The sequence below is a fragment of the Festucalex cinctus genome, chromosome 18 (assembly GCF_051991245.1).
Source record: "Festucalex cinctus isolate MCC-2025b chromosome 18, RoL_Fcin_1.0, whole genome shotgun sequence".
NCBI lineage: Eukaryota > Metazoa > Chordata > Actinopteri > Syngnathiformes > Syngnathidae > Festucalex > Festucalex cinctus.
In genome coordinates, this window is record NC_135428.1 from 7,258,577 (window position 1) to 7,278,267 (window position 19,691).

At 39.0% G+C, this 19,691-nt stretch overlaps 1 protein-coding gene across 1 annotated transcript; it reads left to right on the plus strand.

Moving 5' to 3' along the window:
* The first annotated feature begins 9,862 nt into the window (after positions 1-9,862).
* Positions 9,863-16,341, plus strand: LOC144006631 (transgelin-like). The gene is made up of 5 exons (XM_077505576.1): positions 9,863-10,088; positions 14,903-15,089; positions 15,170-15,338; positions 15,412-15,514; positions 15,632-16,341. The coding sequence occupies exons 2-5, from the start codon at positions 14,910-14,912 to the stop codon at positions 15,780-15,782; spliced, it is 603 nt and encodes a 200-aa protein (XP_077361702.1). The 5' UTR covers positions 9,863-10,088; positions 14,903-14,909; the 3' UTR covers positions 15,783-16,341.
* The last annotated feature ends 3,350 nt before the right edge of the window (positions 16,342-19,691 follow it).

Consider the following 19,691-nt stretch of genomic DNA (forward strand, 5'->3'; position numbering starts at 1 on the left):
ATCTCCCATTCCCAAATATAAGCATAGTGAGTAATTTTTCTACATGTTATTGGAAGACATAATTGTTATTAATAAATAAAAGCCTACTCAAACATCTGAACTTTATTTGGGGTTAATTAAAGGCCCTTTAAAAGGTGGCAGGTGTGTGCTGACTCCCATTTAATGTGGGCTCTAATGTGATTGGTTAATTCTGAAAAAAAAAAAAGCCAAATCCGAGTTGGAAATTGCTATTCAAGTCATTTTTACTTCTACCCTCGAAAGATTTTTGTTGTTAAATAATAAGTCACATTAATGAGGGAGAAAAGTTTTGAAAAGATTTATGTTGATCTATTTTTTTTTTTTTTTTTTTTAATCACAAAAACTGGCATTTGTACATTTGTACACAAAATATCCCTTATAGTGATAATGATAAGGGAATAGGAAATGAATGAATTATTGCAAACATAGCGCAGGCACTTTCATCTGCAGCCACCTCAAAATTGATTTTTTTTTTTGTGTGCTCCAGACTCCTAAAAAGTGACTTTGAAAGAAGCTTTGTTGTAATAAATACACAAATAAATATAAAACCATGCCTGGCCAAAATCATAGTTTTTGTCGTTAGCTAATAAAACAATGAAGGCATTCTATTCTTGTAACCATTTCACATAAGCTAGAATAACATTAAATTGGGTTTGTGGCCTTATGGAATATATACTGTAAGCTCACTGTAATGCTTTCAGCTGTTCAGAGTTAGAAACATGCTTTAATATGCATTAGTCAACCCTGACAATTGATATATCTCTGGGGCGAGGGCGGACACATATTTTAAGTCATAGTGAGTTTTTGTTGTTGTTGATGAATTATAGATGTTCGTGATAAAAACCTCAAAAGCTCTGAACAAAAATGAAATGTCATAAAACAACATCCATTCTCAATTCTTTTTGTTTTCACCCTTTGATAATTATTTAGTTGTAGACTATGCCAGGATGAAAAGGCAGCTATGTCATCAGAGCAATAATGATCACTTGAAGAATGAGCGAGGTTACGGGTGAAAATGCCAGAGCGAGGCGTGGGTGGACAGTGAACCTTTTAGCGTTATTAAAACTTCAGTCGATGCAGCCTCAAAGCAGGCTTAGCGGGCAGCAAAGGAATGGGAACCATGGTGATGAAGGTGGCGTGTTAATAAAGTTGATTGTCTGATGGGATGTAGGCTAATGAATTTCGGGCATATTCATTCACTTAAAGGCCATGCTGGGTTCTTATTGACATGCGATTGACACTGCTGCGTGTGGCGCACACTCACATCAACAAGCATCCAACAAACGCACACAGACACGCCCGCAAAGAGTCAATAAGTGGCCAGACAAAAGCATTAGTGAGGATGTGGCCAGTCTGGTTGCTGTGGTGACAGGAGGGCGGTAATCAAAAACAGTACACACAAGACAATAATGAGGAGCACAAACGTCACCGGGTCGCTCCACAATACAGTCGTCACTAGTACAATATCAGCTATATATCAGGTAGCTACCATTATATTTGACTTATAATTAAATGGGAGATATAGATAATTATTCTATTGCGTGTGTACAAGTATTGAGTCTCTAAAATGCCTGTCCATCGAACAGGTGTGAAATTAATACTTTCGAGCAAAAAAATAAATAAATAAGCTTCACAGTCCAAGAAATGAAAACTCTAAATGGAAAATGGAGTGCACTTGTATCACGTGTTATGTCCACCATACAGTGTCCAAAGCACTTTACAAAGCCTTATTCATTCACTTATAAAGATGTACTGTATATGTATTGAATAGGGTGGCCAGGTGTCCTGATTTAGGCAGGAAAGTCCTAATTTTCAGTGATACGTCCTGCGCCCTGCACAACCCAAAGCAGGATGCTGGTTTGCCCTCCTTTTTAAAGAAAATGAGCCACGGTTGAGTTTATGTGATATCAATATCAGACCCACCCCACATTTGTCACAACCGGTCTGTGATTGGCTAAGCATGGCTTCAGTTGAAAATCTTATTTCTAATTGGTTCAATAAATTTAAACAAAGTTTCACGTGTGGCTACGTTTGGTTTCACGGTTTCTGCATGCTTTGCCGGTATGAGGTGGACGTGAAGAGTCAGGGCAAAGCAGTCATAGAACGTTACGCAGGGAAGGAGAAGTAGAAAAGAAAGAAGTGAGAAACAGGTGTGTCATCCTTGAAGACATTTTTTCCTTGATATTTACTTTTCAAAATAAGTTATGTTTTGTGGCACATTGCACTTTTACAGAAGCATGTCACTGCTTAGTGGTTTAAAAAAAAAACTGTACTGTAAACTAAATAAATTATTGATATTTTTTACAATTTAGTTACACAAACATGATCTATAAACCATGCAAAACTTTATTGCTGATGAAAATACACCGCGAGTCTGATGTGTTAATTTTTTAAAAATATTCCCACCTTTTTGACCTTATGGAAATAACCACCCTAGTATTGAACCAGTGTACACACAGGTGTGTTGAAGCAGTAGCCTCTTCCTACAGAAACGTTTTCCCTTTACAGTTTAAAATAGCTTACTTCAACTTTATGGATCCCTCATTGTACCCTGGCCAACAGTCAAATTCTGCGTGTTTTTATTCTTGCTTTGGTCCAGTAAAACCATCTGTAATGTGGCGTACAAGCTTGCTAACGCTAAGTTAGCCTGTCATCTCCAGTCTGACCAAAGTACAGGTGGCTAAACGCCTTTTGTATGCTGCTGTGTTATTAGGTATATAATATGAGCTAGCTGGATCGCGAGAGACCTCGCTAGTTAGCTATATACCTCGCTAGCTAGCGAGCTATACCTTGATAGCTAGATCGATGTAGCTATATACCTATCTATTCATACTGTATGCCATCTATCTATCTATCTATCTATCTATCTATCTGAGGTCTTTTGGTCTATTGCTTGGTCTTGGACTGTGCAGGTGTTTCACCTAAGGAACCGCCACTAAAAATCCCCATAGTTCATGCCATCCATCAGAGGTGTGCGCTCATTTATTCTTTAACACATTCAAATGTGCAGACATTTCATTGCAGCGTGTAATTACATCACATCTTTTTTTTCTTTCTTTCAATTTTAATACGGGACGGTACAGTGTTTCAAGGCTGGGTAGCGTGCGAGTAATAAGAGTGATGAATGAAGTAAGGATGAACCTGCTGGAGAGGCCATTTTAAAAGAGGTGTGTGTATGAGAGTTCGGGTGTGCTTTAAGAAGTTACGTGAGAATGTCGGTAAGCTACCTGGTTCAGATGAAACATTTTCTGATTTAAAACACTTAAGTTAAGGTCTAACCAGCTGCCTTTCACCCAAAAATGAGTTGGGATACTTTCCTTGCTCACGCTAATAAGAACAAGAGGTAGAGAAAATGGCTGTATGGTACATTAACGCACTCTGTATGTACCTAGAGGGACACAAAAGCACTCATACAGTATGACTAGTTCTCTAACTTGACAGACTGTCAATTAAAAAATGTACATGATGGGTGCTGTCTGTCGTAGCATGTTATGAGTATGCTGCTTCTATTTTTGTGCCTTCACTTGTCGGGACAAGCTCAGTCAGTGTGGCATGTTTGCTCATCATAATGTCACGTTCCGACGTCGAACCGACACTGAATGCATCCATCGACTCTTTCACTTCACAATCGACCTCCTTTTTGATTTTTCTTCTTCCCTCAGTAAGGATAAAGCAGAGTTAACGCATCGATTTCCATTAACTGGCTATTCGCAGGGTTGCCTCGTTCATCAAATTTTCATCCCCTGCGTGACCTACATATCACCACGGCTTGTTCATTATTATTCGGCATGAAGAAAGATCATTTCATTAGTCGCTATTGTTCCTTGGATATTTGCCTCCGCGCCTCTCGGCTCATTCATAAAGATGAAAGTGGAGTTGGCGTGTCCCTCTGGATTGCGCTCTTCCTCTTGCAGCCTCTTAATGTTTTGTGCCATCATTTTGTGTCAGTCTCCATTTTGCTCTCAACAGCCCCCCCCCCCCCACCCCCCTCCCAATCCAACCCCCGCTTGGCACCCGCTCTCAGCCCTTACTCTCACTCGTCCCTCTCTCTCTTTCCGTCTCCATCTGCCCCTCTCCTCCTCTACCTGACTCACTCTGCTACTTTTGACCTTGCCTGTCCTCTCGCAAATGGACTTGTTCTTTTTTTTTTTTTTTTTTTACCAGCAGTGTAACATTAAAACACAATGATTCCCCCTCATCCGTCCATCTAGCTTACCATTACATACACATGTTTTTTTTGTTTTTGATAAATGCTCTTCTTTAATGTTCTTGCATTTGTTTTCATATTTTTGGAAAATGTACCAAAATTGCAATTGTCTTCACACGCGACGGGAATTACATTTTTTTAATGTTTATTATTATTATTATTATTATTTTTATTATTATTTTTTTTTTACCAAATCCATTCTTGATATCAATTGTACAACAGTGGATATAAAAAGTCTACACACCCCTCCCTGTCCAAATGCAGTTTTTCGGGAAACAAAAAATGAGACCAGGATAAGTCATTTAAAAAGGTTTTCACCATTAATGTGACTTATGAACTGTACAATTCAACTAAAAATCTTTATCTTTTTCCAAGAAGAAGGCTGAATGTTTTGTGCTAACTGATTAGTATTCGGAACTGTTAATAATTCCCCCCACCTTGACAGGCCCCAAATGCCCCAAGATAGTTGAAAATGAAGGTTGCTCAAGTCACTTCACCAAAATGCCGATCACGATGCCACAAAATGGTGGCAAAGCACTAATTTTGTCTAAACAACGTTCCTCAACTACAATGTAGTTCCACCAGCATGCCACAATATGGTGGAGGATGGGTTCCAAAAAAATAATCAGAAACATGAAAATCGACAAATCAGCCAATCGTGATTAAGCGTCAGAACACGATTTAATTTAGTTGTCATGATTTTCCACGACTGCTGATTTCAAATTCATATTGTTGTTAAATGGACGTACAAAAATTGGACGTATGTATGTCTAATTATTTGACAAAGTACATCCGCCGAGCACGTCATTTGGAATGGTAAATCCCGATCTGGCGACGTGTGTAGGTGGGATGGCGATATGTGCGTCAGCGACATAAATAACGTGACATCATGCTGGCAATGATGACACGATGCAACCCACCAGTGGATATATCTACGAGGAGCGTCAACACAGTACACTGCGATCTGCTGAAATCATCTGAAAAAAAAAAAAAAAGACCTATTTAGGGCTATGAGTCTTCTTGGAATCCACAGTCATTTTTTTCCCAATTGTTTCTAGCTTGGATAAACAGCCTCACATTACAATTAAATGAAATATGCAAATGCATTCGTTTCAAATTTAGCATTCACTGTAAAATGTCAAAAAAAAGAAGAAATCCACAAATTTACCATTAAATGTCCATAACATTTCCAAAAATGCAGGAAAGGAAGTGTTCAAAAACAATAAGGAATCCCAAAAATTTGTATAAAATGTCCACAAAATGGCCAAATAATGTTGGAAAATTGATAGCAAAAAAAGGCAGAAAGAAATGTACAAATAAAAAAATACCAGAAAATATCCAATAAAAGTAAGTGCCAGAAAATTACCATATGTCCACAAAATTGTCAAAAAAAATGTAAGAAATTTGACAGAAAGGCAGAAAAGTCTAAAAATGTATGAATGTAAGTCTGATAAATTACAAAAAAAAAATACAAATAATAAAAATAAATAAATAAAGGTAGAATAAATTAAATCTCAACGTATTTAGATGCTGCATATTTTTCTGTAGTTGCGCAGCTCAAATGAGCACTGTCTTGGGCACACTGTTTCCTTCGTCACAATCTACAAATGTTTTGTGGCTCCATACAGATTTTTTTTGTAATTATTTTTTGCCCTAAAATAGCTCTTTTGACAGTAAAGGCTGCCGACCCCTGTTATAGGGTATAGTGACTTCTGGGACATCCTGTCCTTAAGAGCGTATAGACAAAATGAAGGTCAAACTGTTCTATCTTCTCCTTCATCAAGACTCACCTAAAATGTCTTCCTGCTCCAGTCCTACTATTTACTGCTTTAAAATGTCAAAATAACAACAAAGTATGATTCACAGTATCATTTAAGAATACATACTGTAGATGCTCTACAGCTGTTAACATGAATTTTACTCACGTAGCTGAAGAGCAAAAATATCTTTCAGGATTTCAATGGGGTGTGAACACGGACATATGATCACACCACTGCACCCACATATCTCTATGGATTGGCTTTAAGAACACATAATCCTCCAGCGGAAGCCTAAATTAGCCTCGGCAGTAATAAATCCAGTCGGCGTGTGGACGCCACAGTGTGCATTTGTCATCCCGACACGCCTCTGTTAGTCCCTTAAATTTGAAAAAGAAGTGTGAAACCGGCGGCTAAATTGTATTTTCTGAATGCAAACGGAGGTGGCCTCCCATTAGACGCTAATGATGTATATACCCTTCACGAAGACACGAGTGGAGGTTGTCTGTGGACCCCGCGGCTCTCAGTCGTTCAATATCTCAGCCCACACCCCTCACACTGGATCAATAAACACAAGCTACATGAATTAAGCGCAAGCCTAATCTTATTTCTTAAATTACTGTCTTATAGAATGCATGCGGCCTCTCTATGATGGCCTGTGTGTGCATTTTGCACTCTGGTGTGGTCACACAAGTGCTGTTAGTGACTCCACCAAACCTCACATCCACCTTGACATATCCACTGCGCAGCTGGTGAGCATCCTACAGCCTTACGAGAGGAGGAAGATGGCAAGCGTAAGATTTATATGGACGTTTAGGGGTCACAGTTTTCGAAGCTCAGTGGCTGCAGTGTGTGGAATGAAACACAGCGCCCTCAAGAGGATTTAACTCCACACTACAGCACCCATCCTGACTGCTAATCCTCAAATGAAGAGAAGAAAGAGACAATTGATCCCCCAGGGGAAATTCGGTTTAAAACAGCAGTATACTGCCATCAAAGAGTGGTAGAGATACATAACATAAGAAACAAGAAACCATGTGGAGACCAAAAATCCGCAGTCTCACAAAAACTATTGCGCTACATCACAGCAAGCATGAAAGAAGGCTTGGACTAGATAAGGAATATAAATGTGTTCCCTGCTGTGTCCAACTATTATTTTGGCCCTGTGGTATCATGCAGTGCCTGTGGTCTTTTTTATTCATGCACGTCCTGTACCTCATTATGAGCACACCTCTCACGGCTCACATAGCCACTAATGGTGTAAGGTTGGACACAGGAAATGTTAAGATAAATGATCCAGCACACGCTGCAGTTCTTTATCCCCCACAACTCAAGACTCAATACTGCAGACATGTCGATGAATTAATAAAAACGGGCCTAAATATGCAGAAGACATCCATCTAAGTCTAAGAAAACATTGCCATGTTTTCCCCCCCGCAATTATTTCCTTCAAGATCCAACATGAATGACTTATTATTAAAATAACAAATCAAGAAGATTATTCACCATCCGGCGTTGTCCTTTCGGAATGATTCACCTGCATTCGTTAAAATTCTAATTCTGCCTAACGCGACATTTTTTTTATTTTTTTTGACACCCTCATGAACTCACACTTATGTCTGTCCTCCAGGCGACAGTTTTTCAATTAGCGGCTCCCAGCAGGATCGTTAACACGCGGCGGAGTGTCACAGCACCCCAAAACCAAATTAAACCTGTTCGGTCTGTTCACAGCAAGAGTTTGAGTCTAAGCCACCAGATGTTTGGTGGTGTGCAGAGGAAGCCTGAGGAGACTCAATGGTGACTCATCACAACACAATAGTTTAAAAAATAAATAAATAAATAAATAGATAAATAAATAAATAGATAAAGGTACACATGGGTGTTTCTAGCCTATTTTAGGTGGTGCTCAAGCACCCCTAAATTGAATCTTAGTACCTCTAACGGTGAGAAGATTTTTTTCAAATATATGTCCTTTTTAACAAGCTAGAGAAGTGCGTTAACATACAGTATTTTGTTTTGTTATTTTTTTTGTTTTGAAACAATAATTACAGCAATTATGTTGCTAGGTAGGAGTTGGCTGACGCTTTTTCTGGCTGGGAACATTTCAGGTATCAGAGTCAGCGCCTGTTTGAATTGGAATAGGAGAAGCTAACTGTATGTCCTGTGCATGTGTTAATATTAAAGCCAAGATGCTATTGACAAGCTAACATGACCAAAAAGCGATCGGTTCTCATTTAAAAATGTGGGAATGAAACTGTGTTAATGTTCTAAAAAAAGACTTGTCCCTGTTAAAACATCCTGTCTCGAAATAGTTTCGTTAAAGGCTCAAAATAAACCTTCAAAATAAAACAGGAAATGTAAAACAATGAGAAACACAGTGGGTCTCTCAGTAGTATACAGCACAGCTACAGAACAATAATATTTAAGACAAAGGTGCTGATTGATGTTTTTTTTTTTTTTTAATCTCTCAGCTTCACAATTATTGCTTGGTTTTTACCCAGAGTTAGTTACACTGCTAACAGTAGTCGTAGTAATACAGCGAAAACTCACATACTCACGATTTCTTCGGTACACTCGAACGAACAACAACGCTTTCTAACACCCTAAGACGCCAGTTAAATGCCCCTCTCCCTCTTAGGCACAACGTTAGCATGCAGAGGAGTAGCTAGCTAGATTGGCCACCAGCTGATAGCTAGCTTGACAGCACGTACAACTCTAGCTGAAATATTTTATTTATTTTTAAGGGTAATGTTGTAGAATGGATTTGAAATTATATTAAAGTGTTTTGGGATAATAATGTATGTTTCATGATAGTCGGTTACTTGTGCATTTTATCACTATTCGTGTCAGGGCTCAATCTATCCCAAGCCTACGTAATTAGTTGAGTTTCACTGCGGTAAAAGCGTTGTCTTCACAGGCAAAACCAGAATCTGGAACTGACTGAGTGTTATTTGTTTGACTAATGAATGTACTGAGACAGACATCAAAACACATCAGTGAGACACATGTTCCAAAACTGGGTGTGTTCCGATAAATGATCTTCCAAAACTGCGGATCAGAGCCACATGCAAATGAAAGCTGAAATGCAGTTGATCGATGTGTATAGCAGACCAAACATTCACACTTGTATTTTTCTCCACCACACGTCTTTAGTCCCAAGTGTGGTAATCAAAAACACTGTAGCTGTCCCTATAGTTAAAAGTTTCATATCACACTGGTTACAGGAAGTAGTTGTAAAACCAGTCATAGTGAATCGTTACAAACTCAACTCCCAACATTTCTGAACAAATGTTTGCTCACGACCTGTAAGGCCTCAACTGATGAGTCCACTCATCTGATGTCATTGTTTGTCGTTAAAAAAAAAATAAAATAAAAAAAAAGTCTCCCCATGTGCAGACTTGCTCTTGTGTCTGGCATGTGTGGCGCGGGAAGTGTCTCCCCCCATGTTGGCATGGAAACAAACTCGGAACAAGGACAAGTTTCGGTTCACTTCCAGCATGCTGCGGGTCGTGTCGTGGCCTGTTCTTTTCACATGAGATTAAAACGAATGTGAGCACGGAGGAGCGTGGTGTTGATTTTAGACAAGACAAACACGCAGGCGTGAGATGAGCTCGTCCGTCTGCTTCCCCGCTCTCCCATAAGTCAGACTCCTTCCTGTCCTCCCACAAACTGTTCTTGATGCTCATTCCTCACTCCTGCCCCCCCCCTTAATCCAGTGCTGTTCCACAGTGATGGGGCGGGGGAGATATTTGGAAAATGCTTCTCAGTGACCACACCAAACTCCCCTGTCACATGGCCTCTTTTTCCTTCCCTTGCTTCTCCTAAATAAGGAATTACAATTTGAGTAAAGAAAGGGAGAAAGAGCAAAGGGGCGGGTCACAGAGTGAAATAAGAGGACGTGAAGGCGTATCTCTTTCTCTGACTCCCTCTTTTCTCTTGAATGCGGTGAAGTCATATATTTCAGACAAGGGTGTTTGCAGTATTTACCTTGGCAACCTGCGCAGTGCACAGTGTACTTGTGCTGAAAGGGATTAGATAAGAGGGGGAGGAGAACAGCATAAGACAAGACAAGTGTACCATTACTTCCCTGAACGCTACTACACAAAGTAAGTAAATGCTCCTTTTTCACCCTACTTTCACTTTTCAAATTCCATAAGTGCTAAAGGCTAACTTTGCACACAAAAAAAAAAAAGTCTACTTCAATCTGGCTCACTCATACTAATAATCAGATGGTGAAAGTTCATTCTTCCTTGGACGGAATTGCAATGTTTTTGGTGTTGTTGTTTTTAGCATTCTTCTCTTCACCCTTGTGATGAATTTCAAAACTTTATCGTTTCAAGTACTGCTGGGGCTAAGACGGAGTTTTCAAGTGACTGCACAAAAGTAGCCATTTGTTTTGAATAATAGCTGTTCCGAAACCATGCGCCTTTCAATAGGTACGCGCCATTGAATTCCCAGCCAGGGTCAACGCTAGCCAGCTTTCATTCAATTCTTCTGGATCAAATCGTTAAGGAACTTCAGCCACCAATTGGAATGTAATATGTTACGTAGTATAAGTATTACGTGGCATAATTCAACCTGATGCAACAACAAGGAAGTTGAAAAACACCTCGAAAGGAAGAAATCAGAAACACCAAGGGTGATACATGAGGTACGCCGCTTCAAGGGACTGAGAGCCAGTGATAAACAGCACGTCATAGCAAACCTCACATACCATGAAAATACCCACACACATCTGTCTGTGAATAAAAGTACCTGATTTTGGAACTAGTATGTCAAATAAGTGTTAAAAAAAAAAAAAGTACTTGTTCAGCCACACCGAATAAGCAACACACTTTGCTCTACTGCTTTGTTGACCGCAATCTGTTTTGAAATTCTGGTCGCCGTAATCTCCTCCAAGTCAAACATGAAGCCTTTATTCACTGTACATAAGTTCTGAAGTAAGAGTGAAATCGTCGAAACAGTCATTCAATTATATAGAAACGATAAGGCTCAGCAATGACTGAAGGTGTGGTTTGTGTTGCAGATCCACATTTCATTCCGCATTTCTGGCGGCCTCAACACCGAATTTCTACTAATTTAGACATTTGTCTTAATTTAGGCAGTGAAATGAAGCATGACAACATTCATATATACGCACTTTTTAGCACATTTATCACAGTAAAGAAAAGCTAATGTAAATTTGACCTCACACTAGAGTTTCAAGTTGCATTCACACTACATTAGAATATGATTACAAGTATCTTTGAATTATCGTCTAGTGTCTAGAAGTGATTTAAGTGACACGTTCATGTACTGTAGCATACACAAGGTTTGTTTGTAAATTAAGTGATGTGTGTAAAATAATCTGTAGTCACTGAAGTTGGCTGCAACTAATCTGTGTGTTTTTTCTTTTAAATTTGAAAAACTGAAAACTCATTTAACTTGCGGGTGTGGCACATTTGTCTAGAATGTACACCGCCTCTCACCCAGAGTCACCTGGGATAGAATTAACTAACTCGTAACCCTAGTAAAGGACGAGCAAAGAATGCAAATTCCCAACCATGGAAATACTAATTGAATAGTAACAATGAATCATTTCTTAAATCATCCATTCAATGAAAATGTACTACCGTATGAACTAATTTCAAAAACATATGATTCTACTCATGCTCTCAAATAGCATCATGTGTTTACAAACACCGGAAAAATAACCCGTGATTGTTCACATCAGGAAGACCTTGTGACCTACAATCAGCTGTTTACATGGTTGAGGGCTCAAAGTGCACGTTAAGGTCAAAGTGCACAGACATTTCTGCCTTCATTTCGTTCACCGATAAGTACGTCTGGAGTAGTTTGGATATGCCCGGACGGCTCAGATCTTGAGATAGACGAGAGAATGCGTCCAAGCAGATGTTTTTAATAAAGTGAGCTGGTTTGGAATCATTTAGCGAACAGGCATATGCTCTTACCGCCCATATAACCGCTGCAACCTCAGACAATAAACAGACACAAGTCTCATCCAAAGCAGTGTGGAGCCATTAGACAAAACGATCATTTGTCAAGCAGCCAGCTCGCGTTGTGCAAGACAGGCCTCTGTTTTGCAAGGGATGTAATAGGTGCGCCTTTCTGCCCTGAGGGAACAAAGGTGCTTCACAACACATAAGCACTGCAACTGCAGCGATAAAATAAAAGCTCATTCCGAATATATGCAGTAGGCATACATACCATAGACGTGCAGGCGAGAAAAAGGAAGTGTGGGAAAATTTTTCCTACTAGGGCTAAACACTTCCATATGGCATCAACTTCAGTAAAATATGCCACAAAATGATTTAAATGAGGGATTGAGATGTTTCTAAGCCATTACAGATACACTTTCCCGACTAGACATGCTTTATGGAGGGTTAGCTATTAGGGCAGTTCTCGCAGGCAGTATACAGCAGTGTTGTTTGGCATTTTGTTTAAAGTCTTGTATACACATAACATTCTTTGTTACCGAGGGAGGAAGGAAGTGACAGCTGAATGAGCAAACAGGATGCAGGAAGGAGGACTATTCTGTAGAAGCCAACAGGAAGCGCATACGGCATTATAGGAGGTAGCGGTCAGCCGTGATTCAGAGAAACAAGGCTGCTGGAGATTTAACTAAAAATGAATAAAAGTAAGTAATATTTGTCCTTGTGAACAGGGACAGTTTTGCATGAAAGATTTTTTTTATGTTAAAAAAAAAACAAACAAGTAATCAAGTCAAATGTATTCATATAGCCCTTAATCACAAAAGTATCTCAAAGGGCTTTACAAGCTGACAGTTCACATAGATCAACAAAATCCTCTGGTCTAAACCTCCCACTTGGACAAGGAAAAACTATCAGAAACCAATCTACAACGGATGCCACATGGCCAACGTTAATCACACTATATGATAAGTAAATGCTGTAAAGTTTTAGTTTAAAGTGGTGTTGTCAGATAAATAGACATATATCTTTCATCAATTACAATAGACTCCTAAAAGTTGAACCTCCAAGTTGTAAAATTAGGAAGAAGAGAAATAACTTACACATGAATAAATCAGCAGACTCATATTTAAAGAAAAAAAAAAAGTGTCTTATCCATTGTTATCAAATTTAAAGCATAATAATTGGTTGTTTTTATGTTTTACAGTGGTTCACTTTTTACACCTCTGTTAATTTTGATGGGCTCATTTACCTCCTCAGTTGGGAATCTAAATAATAACAAACTGTTCTGTAAATTCTGGGAATATATACCGTATTTTCCAGAGTGGATAGCTAGTTAGCTAACTACAGTACACACTGTAGTGGGACATGTGCCTAGCATAGCTAGCTAGCTAACTAACTGCACACTATAATGGGAGAGATGCACCTAGCTAGCTAAGTGCTAAGTGCACATTGTAGTGGGTGTCAAATGGGCCTAGTATAGCTATCTAGCTAACTGCACACTGTAGCAAGTGGGTCACTTAGCATAGCTAGCTAGCTAATTGCACACAGTTTAGTATAGTTTATTTGGTGATGGATGTAGTAGTAACTAAGCACTAAGCAAATTCACTGAATAACATTTTTAAAAAAAATCTGTCCTTGAAAATATATTTAGAAACAAATCTCTGAATACAATTCTGTTAAAATGAATATTGTTACAGTTTGGTTTATATTTTAGGGAAATCATTTGATTTGTTTGGGGAAATGTTTTGACCAAGAAACAACCAAATCCTATTTCCATTATTTCAGAAACTTTAGCATAAATGAAGAGCATTGTTTCCACAGCCACTGCTCCATGAGACACATTTGCATTGTCTCTGATTGATACAGTCTGTTTACGGGGGATACACCATGATAGGAGTGGACTGTGCTCAGAAAAAAAAAAAAAAGAAAAGAAAAGAAAAAGAAAAAAACAACCTGACTTTTCCAACTCCTCCTCTGACAATGTCATGACGTGAGTTGCTCCGTCCTTTTCTCCTCATGACATGTCAGCACACACATACAAATTTGAGATGGCAATCATGTGTTAGTAAATACAAGTGGTGGGAGTGGGTGTGATTGAAATGGAAGTGATTGCGTAAGGAGACTTAAACTGCTGCTGTCATGATTGTTTCACAAATTGAAAGCGCATTGGCATTGCATCAACTATCTTTTTTGGCCTTGCCTTCTTGGTATGTGTAAGTAAGAAGTAGCCTACTGCAGACAGCTGCTATGCAAAAAAAAAAAAAAAAAAAAAAAATCTAGCACAAACTAAACACAATCTCTTCTTGAACAATTGTCAGTCTAAAATGTGTTCATAAATAGCTTTTATCCAATGGGAAATCGACATCAAATCAAGTGGAAATTAAAGCCAAAGAAAAAGCAAAAGTAGAGTGTGAAGTCAAGCAAGACAGCATTTTTGGTGTGTGTGTGTGTGTGTGAGACACTGACGAGCATGAAGTCTCAATAGTACAATTTCAGAACTTCAAATGTTCAGCGTTAAATTGACAATTAGAAGATGCCACATTTCAAACGATGTGAAAACAATAAGTTGAAGAAAATCAAATTCACATGAGAGAGATTGTGTTAAATCAAAGACATGAAAGGGCACAAAAATTGAAGAGCCTTTTCTGTCGCACATGAAAACCAGACTACAAAGCCTGACTCGAGCTGTGATGACACAAGTCAACATAACATTTTACAGTCACAATCGGGTCTGGCTGCAATACTAAGGTGGTACTCATTATGTCCAGTTCAAACTGTACTGTGTTTTGTCATATCAGCACTGACTTGAAAAGTCAAAAATCAGAATTGAGGGAATGGTCTAAGTGCTTTGTCTCCTGATTTCCAAGTGCTAGTGGGCCCATCGTTAAATGTTCCATTAAACATGCATTCCGGAAAGTACAAAATAGCCTGCCAAGAGCCCGGAAATCCTCTTGCCGTTTATTAAACCAAACTTTCCCTTCTAACAGGCTCAACATGGCAAACAGGGGCCCGGCTTACGGTCTCACCCGCGAGTTGCAGGTTAAGATTGACAAAAAATACGACCCGGAGCTTGAGGAAACGCTGGTGGAGTGGATCGTGGCGCAGTGTGGAACTGGCGTGGGCCGGCCGCAGCCAGGCAAAACCGGTTTCCATGAATGGCTAAAGAATGGATATGTAAGTTGGATGCAGATTTGTCATCCTTATTATTTAGTGCCACGTAATCTATAAGAAGCAACTACTTTCTGTGCCTTTAGGTGTTGTGTCAGCTGATGAACAGCTTGAACGCGCCCAACAATCCAATAAAAACCAAGAGCTCCGAAAGGGCTTTTGCTCAAATGGAGCAAATCTCCTTGTTCCTCGGTGCGGCAGAAAAATACGGAGTGACGAAAACGGACATGTTCCAAACTGTTGACCTCTTTGAAAGTAAGACGGCTTTCAAATGTGTGCAACACTACTGTTTGCGGCGTGTTTTATTGATTTGATTATTCATCTCCAGGCAAGGATATGGCAGCTGTCCAGAGGACCTTGGCGGCTCTGGGTAGCTTGGCTGTCACAAAGAATGATGGGAATTACAGAGGAGACGCCAGCTGGTTCAATAAGTACGTCGTTTTTTCCCCCCTCCCTTTTCGCTCTAAAATCATGCTATGTCAAAGTAAGCGATAGTGTAAGAAATAAATGAGTTGTAGTTAGAAAAAAAATATATCATTTGTCTACAGGAAGGCACAAGAGAACAAGAGGGATTTTTCGGAGGAGCAGTTGAGCGAAGGCAAGAACATCATCGGCCTGCAAATGGGCACAAACAGGGGGGCGACTCAAGCTGGCATGACGGGCTACGGGATACACAGACAGATCATCAACAACAACTGAGGCCAAAAAAGTGTTTTGACGTTCCCTCTGCTCAGTGACAGGCCAGCAAGCACAAAACATAGAAACTCTTCCACTTCCAGTGAATCTTCAGGCTAGGATGACAAATGTGACCCGTCTGTTTTTTTTGTTTTGTTTTTTTAAAGACCAAACTGGACCAAGACAGGGACCAAAGCAACCATGTGCACATAATGTCAACAGCAAAACAGTTAAATCCCCTTAGACCATATCTGCTAAAGTACGTATTTTGCAAGTTTCATATAAAAAAAAATGTTGTACTACAGCTGAATTGCATTTAGGTTGATTCAACTATGTATGGGCTTTACTTACAATGCTTTCAAGGAAACTCCAGCAAACGTTCATAGCAGAAGTGCAGGACAGATTTAATGGAATAACGTAAAGATAAAGAGCAAATCAGAGAAAATAGTCGGATGCATTAAAATTCTATTGCTACATTTTTGTTGACAATATTTTACTTTTCTAATCAAGATGATGGCCTTCTTTTGGTGTAATACATTCTCTGTTTGAAAATGATTTGAAAATAAAGTTCCTTTTCACTGTTGAGACGCCTGCCGTGTGATGAACGATAATGGCACCACTGCGTGCTGCTCGAGAAGATGATTACGACATTAAGCTTGCCTTGATGAACCAGTAAGTACAATACAGTAGAACTGCCAAAGTTGAATATGGTGAAATTTGTAGTACAACCAAAATTATCTAGAAGAAAATGCTATAAAACAGAAAAAAAAAAAGACCAACAAATCTTGTGAGACTTTAGTAAGCTCAGTCCACATTTAAAGTATATTGCATTTCAAAGTGTGATACGGCTAGACACCAGGACCCCAAATGCGATTAAAAAACAACAACAAACATTTACATTGATGTAAATCTGTAAACAATACATTAAAATTATATTTTAGTACTGTATAGCTGGAAGGTAAGTACTGTAGTCCACAACCAAACCATAGCGTTCATGGAGACAAGCTAGCCAGCTAGCTAGCTAGCTAGCTAGCTTTTGATGACAAGAACTATTACCCACAAATAGTAACAGCAAATTTGGTATTTCAGGAGTGTACCTGAATATAAAAATGGTAGCCCTTCGCATTATTAGTACCCAAGAAGTAGCTCTCAGTATAAAAATAAATAAGCTAATGTCCTCTGCGCCAGTTCAAACGTGACCCTAATGAGGACAAGTGGTTGAGAGAACACGGACGTCTAAGCACAAATTGCTTACTGCGAGTGTTCCCTAAAAAGCAGCTGGAAGAAAAAGATTTCTCATGACCCGATGGTTCAAATTATTTTCACTCAGAACGGAGTGCACCATCCTCAACATTTTATACTTAGTTTTCATCCATGAATAACTCACTTGGTACCTAACTTGCCATTTATATCAACAACTTTTATCTGAAGCTAAATGGGAACGACATGGTCAGAAACTAAAGATTCACTTCAACAAATATGTGTGCTTAACACTAGCAGGACTTGTATGTGTTATATAACATCATATCTTGAACTATAACACTATCTGATGATTTTAGCGTGCAGCAAAGCGCTACGGGATGATAACATCTTCAGCTACACAGGGGGAAAAAAAATAAAAAATCTGCCCCAAAATGGAAGGTGATAATATAGTCTGTGAGTGATTGCAGTGGTGAAATACACATCATGAGGTTTCAGGGAAGATGACTATTGTTACCAGCAACGCACATGCCCGGCATGGAGCGACTCGGACAAATGTCAAAGTCGGGAAAGTACGTCATAACAGATAAGTGAGTTATAGAAGGAGACAGAGATAAAGCGTCGAGAACATTCTGCTGTTTTGAAAGCACACCATCTAACATCGGAGATTATGACAACTGAGGTCAGAAAGAAGGTGAAGTCAAGGCAGAGCGAGGACAGAATTTTGTAAGCATTTTCAAAGAAGGAATAACGTTAACGTTAGAGAGGGAGGTCAAACAAAAAGACTTCCTTTCCCCTTCCTCCTCATTTTTCCTCCTCAGTTGTTTTCAAAGTGACAAAGCGCAACATATTGCTTACCTCACCCCAGTGGAATGTACTTTAATGCCATACAGGAGCATAGCTGGGTAACAATAGCCTTGAGGTTGGAGATATGATCTTTGGACTGTTGTTTCTTGTCTGAGCCCACAAGATATTTATATATATAATTTTAAATTTCTCATTATTTATAGATCAGGACTTGGAATGGTGAACCAGTATGAGCCCAGCTCCAGACAAAATAAAAAAATAAAAAATCCTGTATGTCAATCTCCAATGATTCTTCTTGTCTTCTCTCTACCTTACGAATATGTCACAAATCATGACTTCAAAATAAAAGCACACCATTGTATTAGCAGTTTCACGACACTTTCTTTGGCCCCCATGTTGGCTTATTTAGCAGTTACACTCAAACAATTGTGTTTTTTTTATTGAGTGAGGCTTTTAACTAAGTCACAATAGGGCATGAGAAAGTGCAGTGAAACTGTTATTCTACTACATTATTTTATTTTGACAGGATGTCTTATGCAGCTGTTACCTTGAGCTGAGGTATTTTCAGTTGTGAATTCGCGCTATATAAATAAAATTCAGTTGACTTGACTAATTAGAAGTAACCACTAGTCAGGATGGGTATGAACCAAGCCCTGCTGCAAATTGAAAACAATTTACAGTAGGCCTATGTCACAAGTCACAACCTAAAAAAAAAAAAAAAAAAAAAAAAAGTGTATTATTGTCTATAGATAATACATGAAGCTCCTCAACTCACCTTACTGTAGTTCATTGACGCCAAGTGGCACAAGATGATACAAAAGCAACATAATTACTTTGTTTGGCCTGAGCATAACAACAAGCTTTCAAATGTGAGAAGTGATGCGCTTCCTAACTACTCCTCAGAAACACCATATGTACGTCACATCACGACATCTCGCCTGAAATGCTTGCATAAGTGAATAGTAAATGTCTCCCTTAAGGGATTAAAATTATAATAAATTTAAAATGTAAATCTGAACCTGGAAGCTGCTGTCACTGTGATACATAAAACTGCCGTGTCGTAATATTTTCCAAAGAATGTCTGAGTGTCACTTAAAACTTCAACTACAATGTTTTTACTACTACCCTCATTAACAGGCTTACGGTCAGTTGCAGTGGTAGGGACTTTTTAATTAAAAAGAAGTTAAACATTCACTGTGGTCATCAGGTTAGAATTTGTGCTACTGATTATTTGAGTGACGCAGTGGAAAAAGTCTGCAAAGACTTTGGCCACAGTCCCAGGTGGAGTACCAGGAGCCAAGTTTGTAGGTTGGGAAGCCAGTAAAGAACATTATGGTCATTGACGGTCTGTGTGGACTCCCACAGGCTCATTCTTGTAGACCAGTGGAGCAAATCAGGCAAAACCCCCAACAGACTCTGCGTGGGGGCAGTTTTTGTGTAAATTAAGGCTCACTCACAGACACACTTTCAGAAATTGGTAAGTAAAGCATCTCACAATCTATGTAAAGGTCAACGAGTTTATTTTCTAATTTTCCGTCAATGTTGGAACTTTTATTTTATAACTTCCTCTTTGGGCGGAAGTTTATTTTGAAGGTACAGTATGCAGAAAGGTAGAATGACGTGGGAGACGCGAGAGGTTGAAGAGGTAAAAACGGTTTCACGCACGGCTAATCATTTTCATTTTTATTCATTAGTTCTTTAAAATGGCAAATACATTGTAATGAAACAACTTTCGAGGGAACTGCCTAAATTAATAAACCAAATATAACGGGACACTTGCTCGTGTACACATGTGCTTTCCTGTAGGTTCACTAAAGTTGTGATTGTTGCATTATAGGCTATGGTAAAAAAAAAAAAAATGATTTATTGACAGTATGACTCTTGAATGATGTGTTACTTCAATATTTGGTGTCATTCAACAGCAAC

What these genes read in the sequence shown, in the direction of transcription:
- LOC144006631 (XM_077505576.1), top strand. Translation starts at nt 14,910, where the DNA reads ATGGCAAACAGGGGCCCGGCTTACGGTCTCACCCGCGAGTTGCAGGTT. An exon ending in AATGGCTAAAGAATGGATAT is followed by an intron (nt 15,090 to 15,169) that starts GTAAGTTGGATG and finishes CTGTGCCTTTAG; the next exon opens with GTGTTGTGTCAGCTGATGAA. An exon ending in GACGCCAGCTGGTTCAATAA is followed by an intron (nt 15,515 to 15,631) that starts GTACGTCGTTTT and finishes ATTTGTCTACAG; the next exon opens with GAAGGCACAAGAGAACAAGA.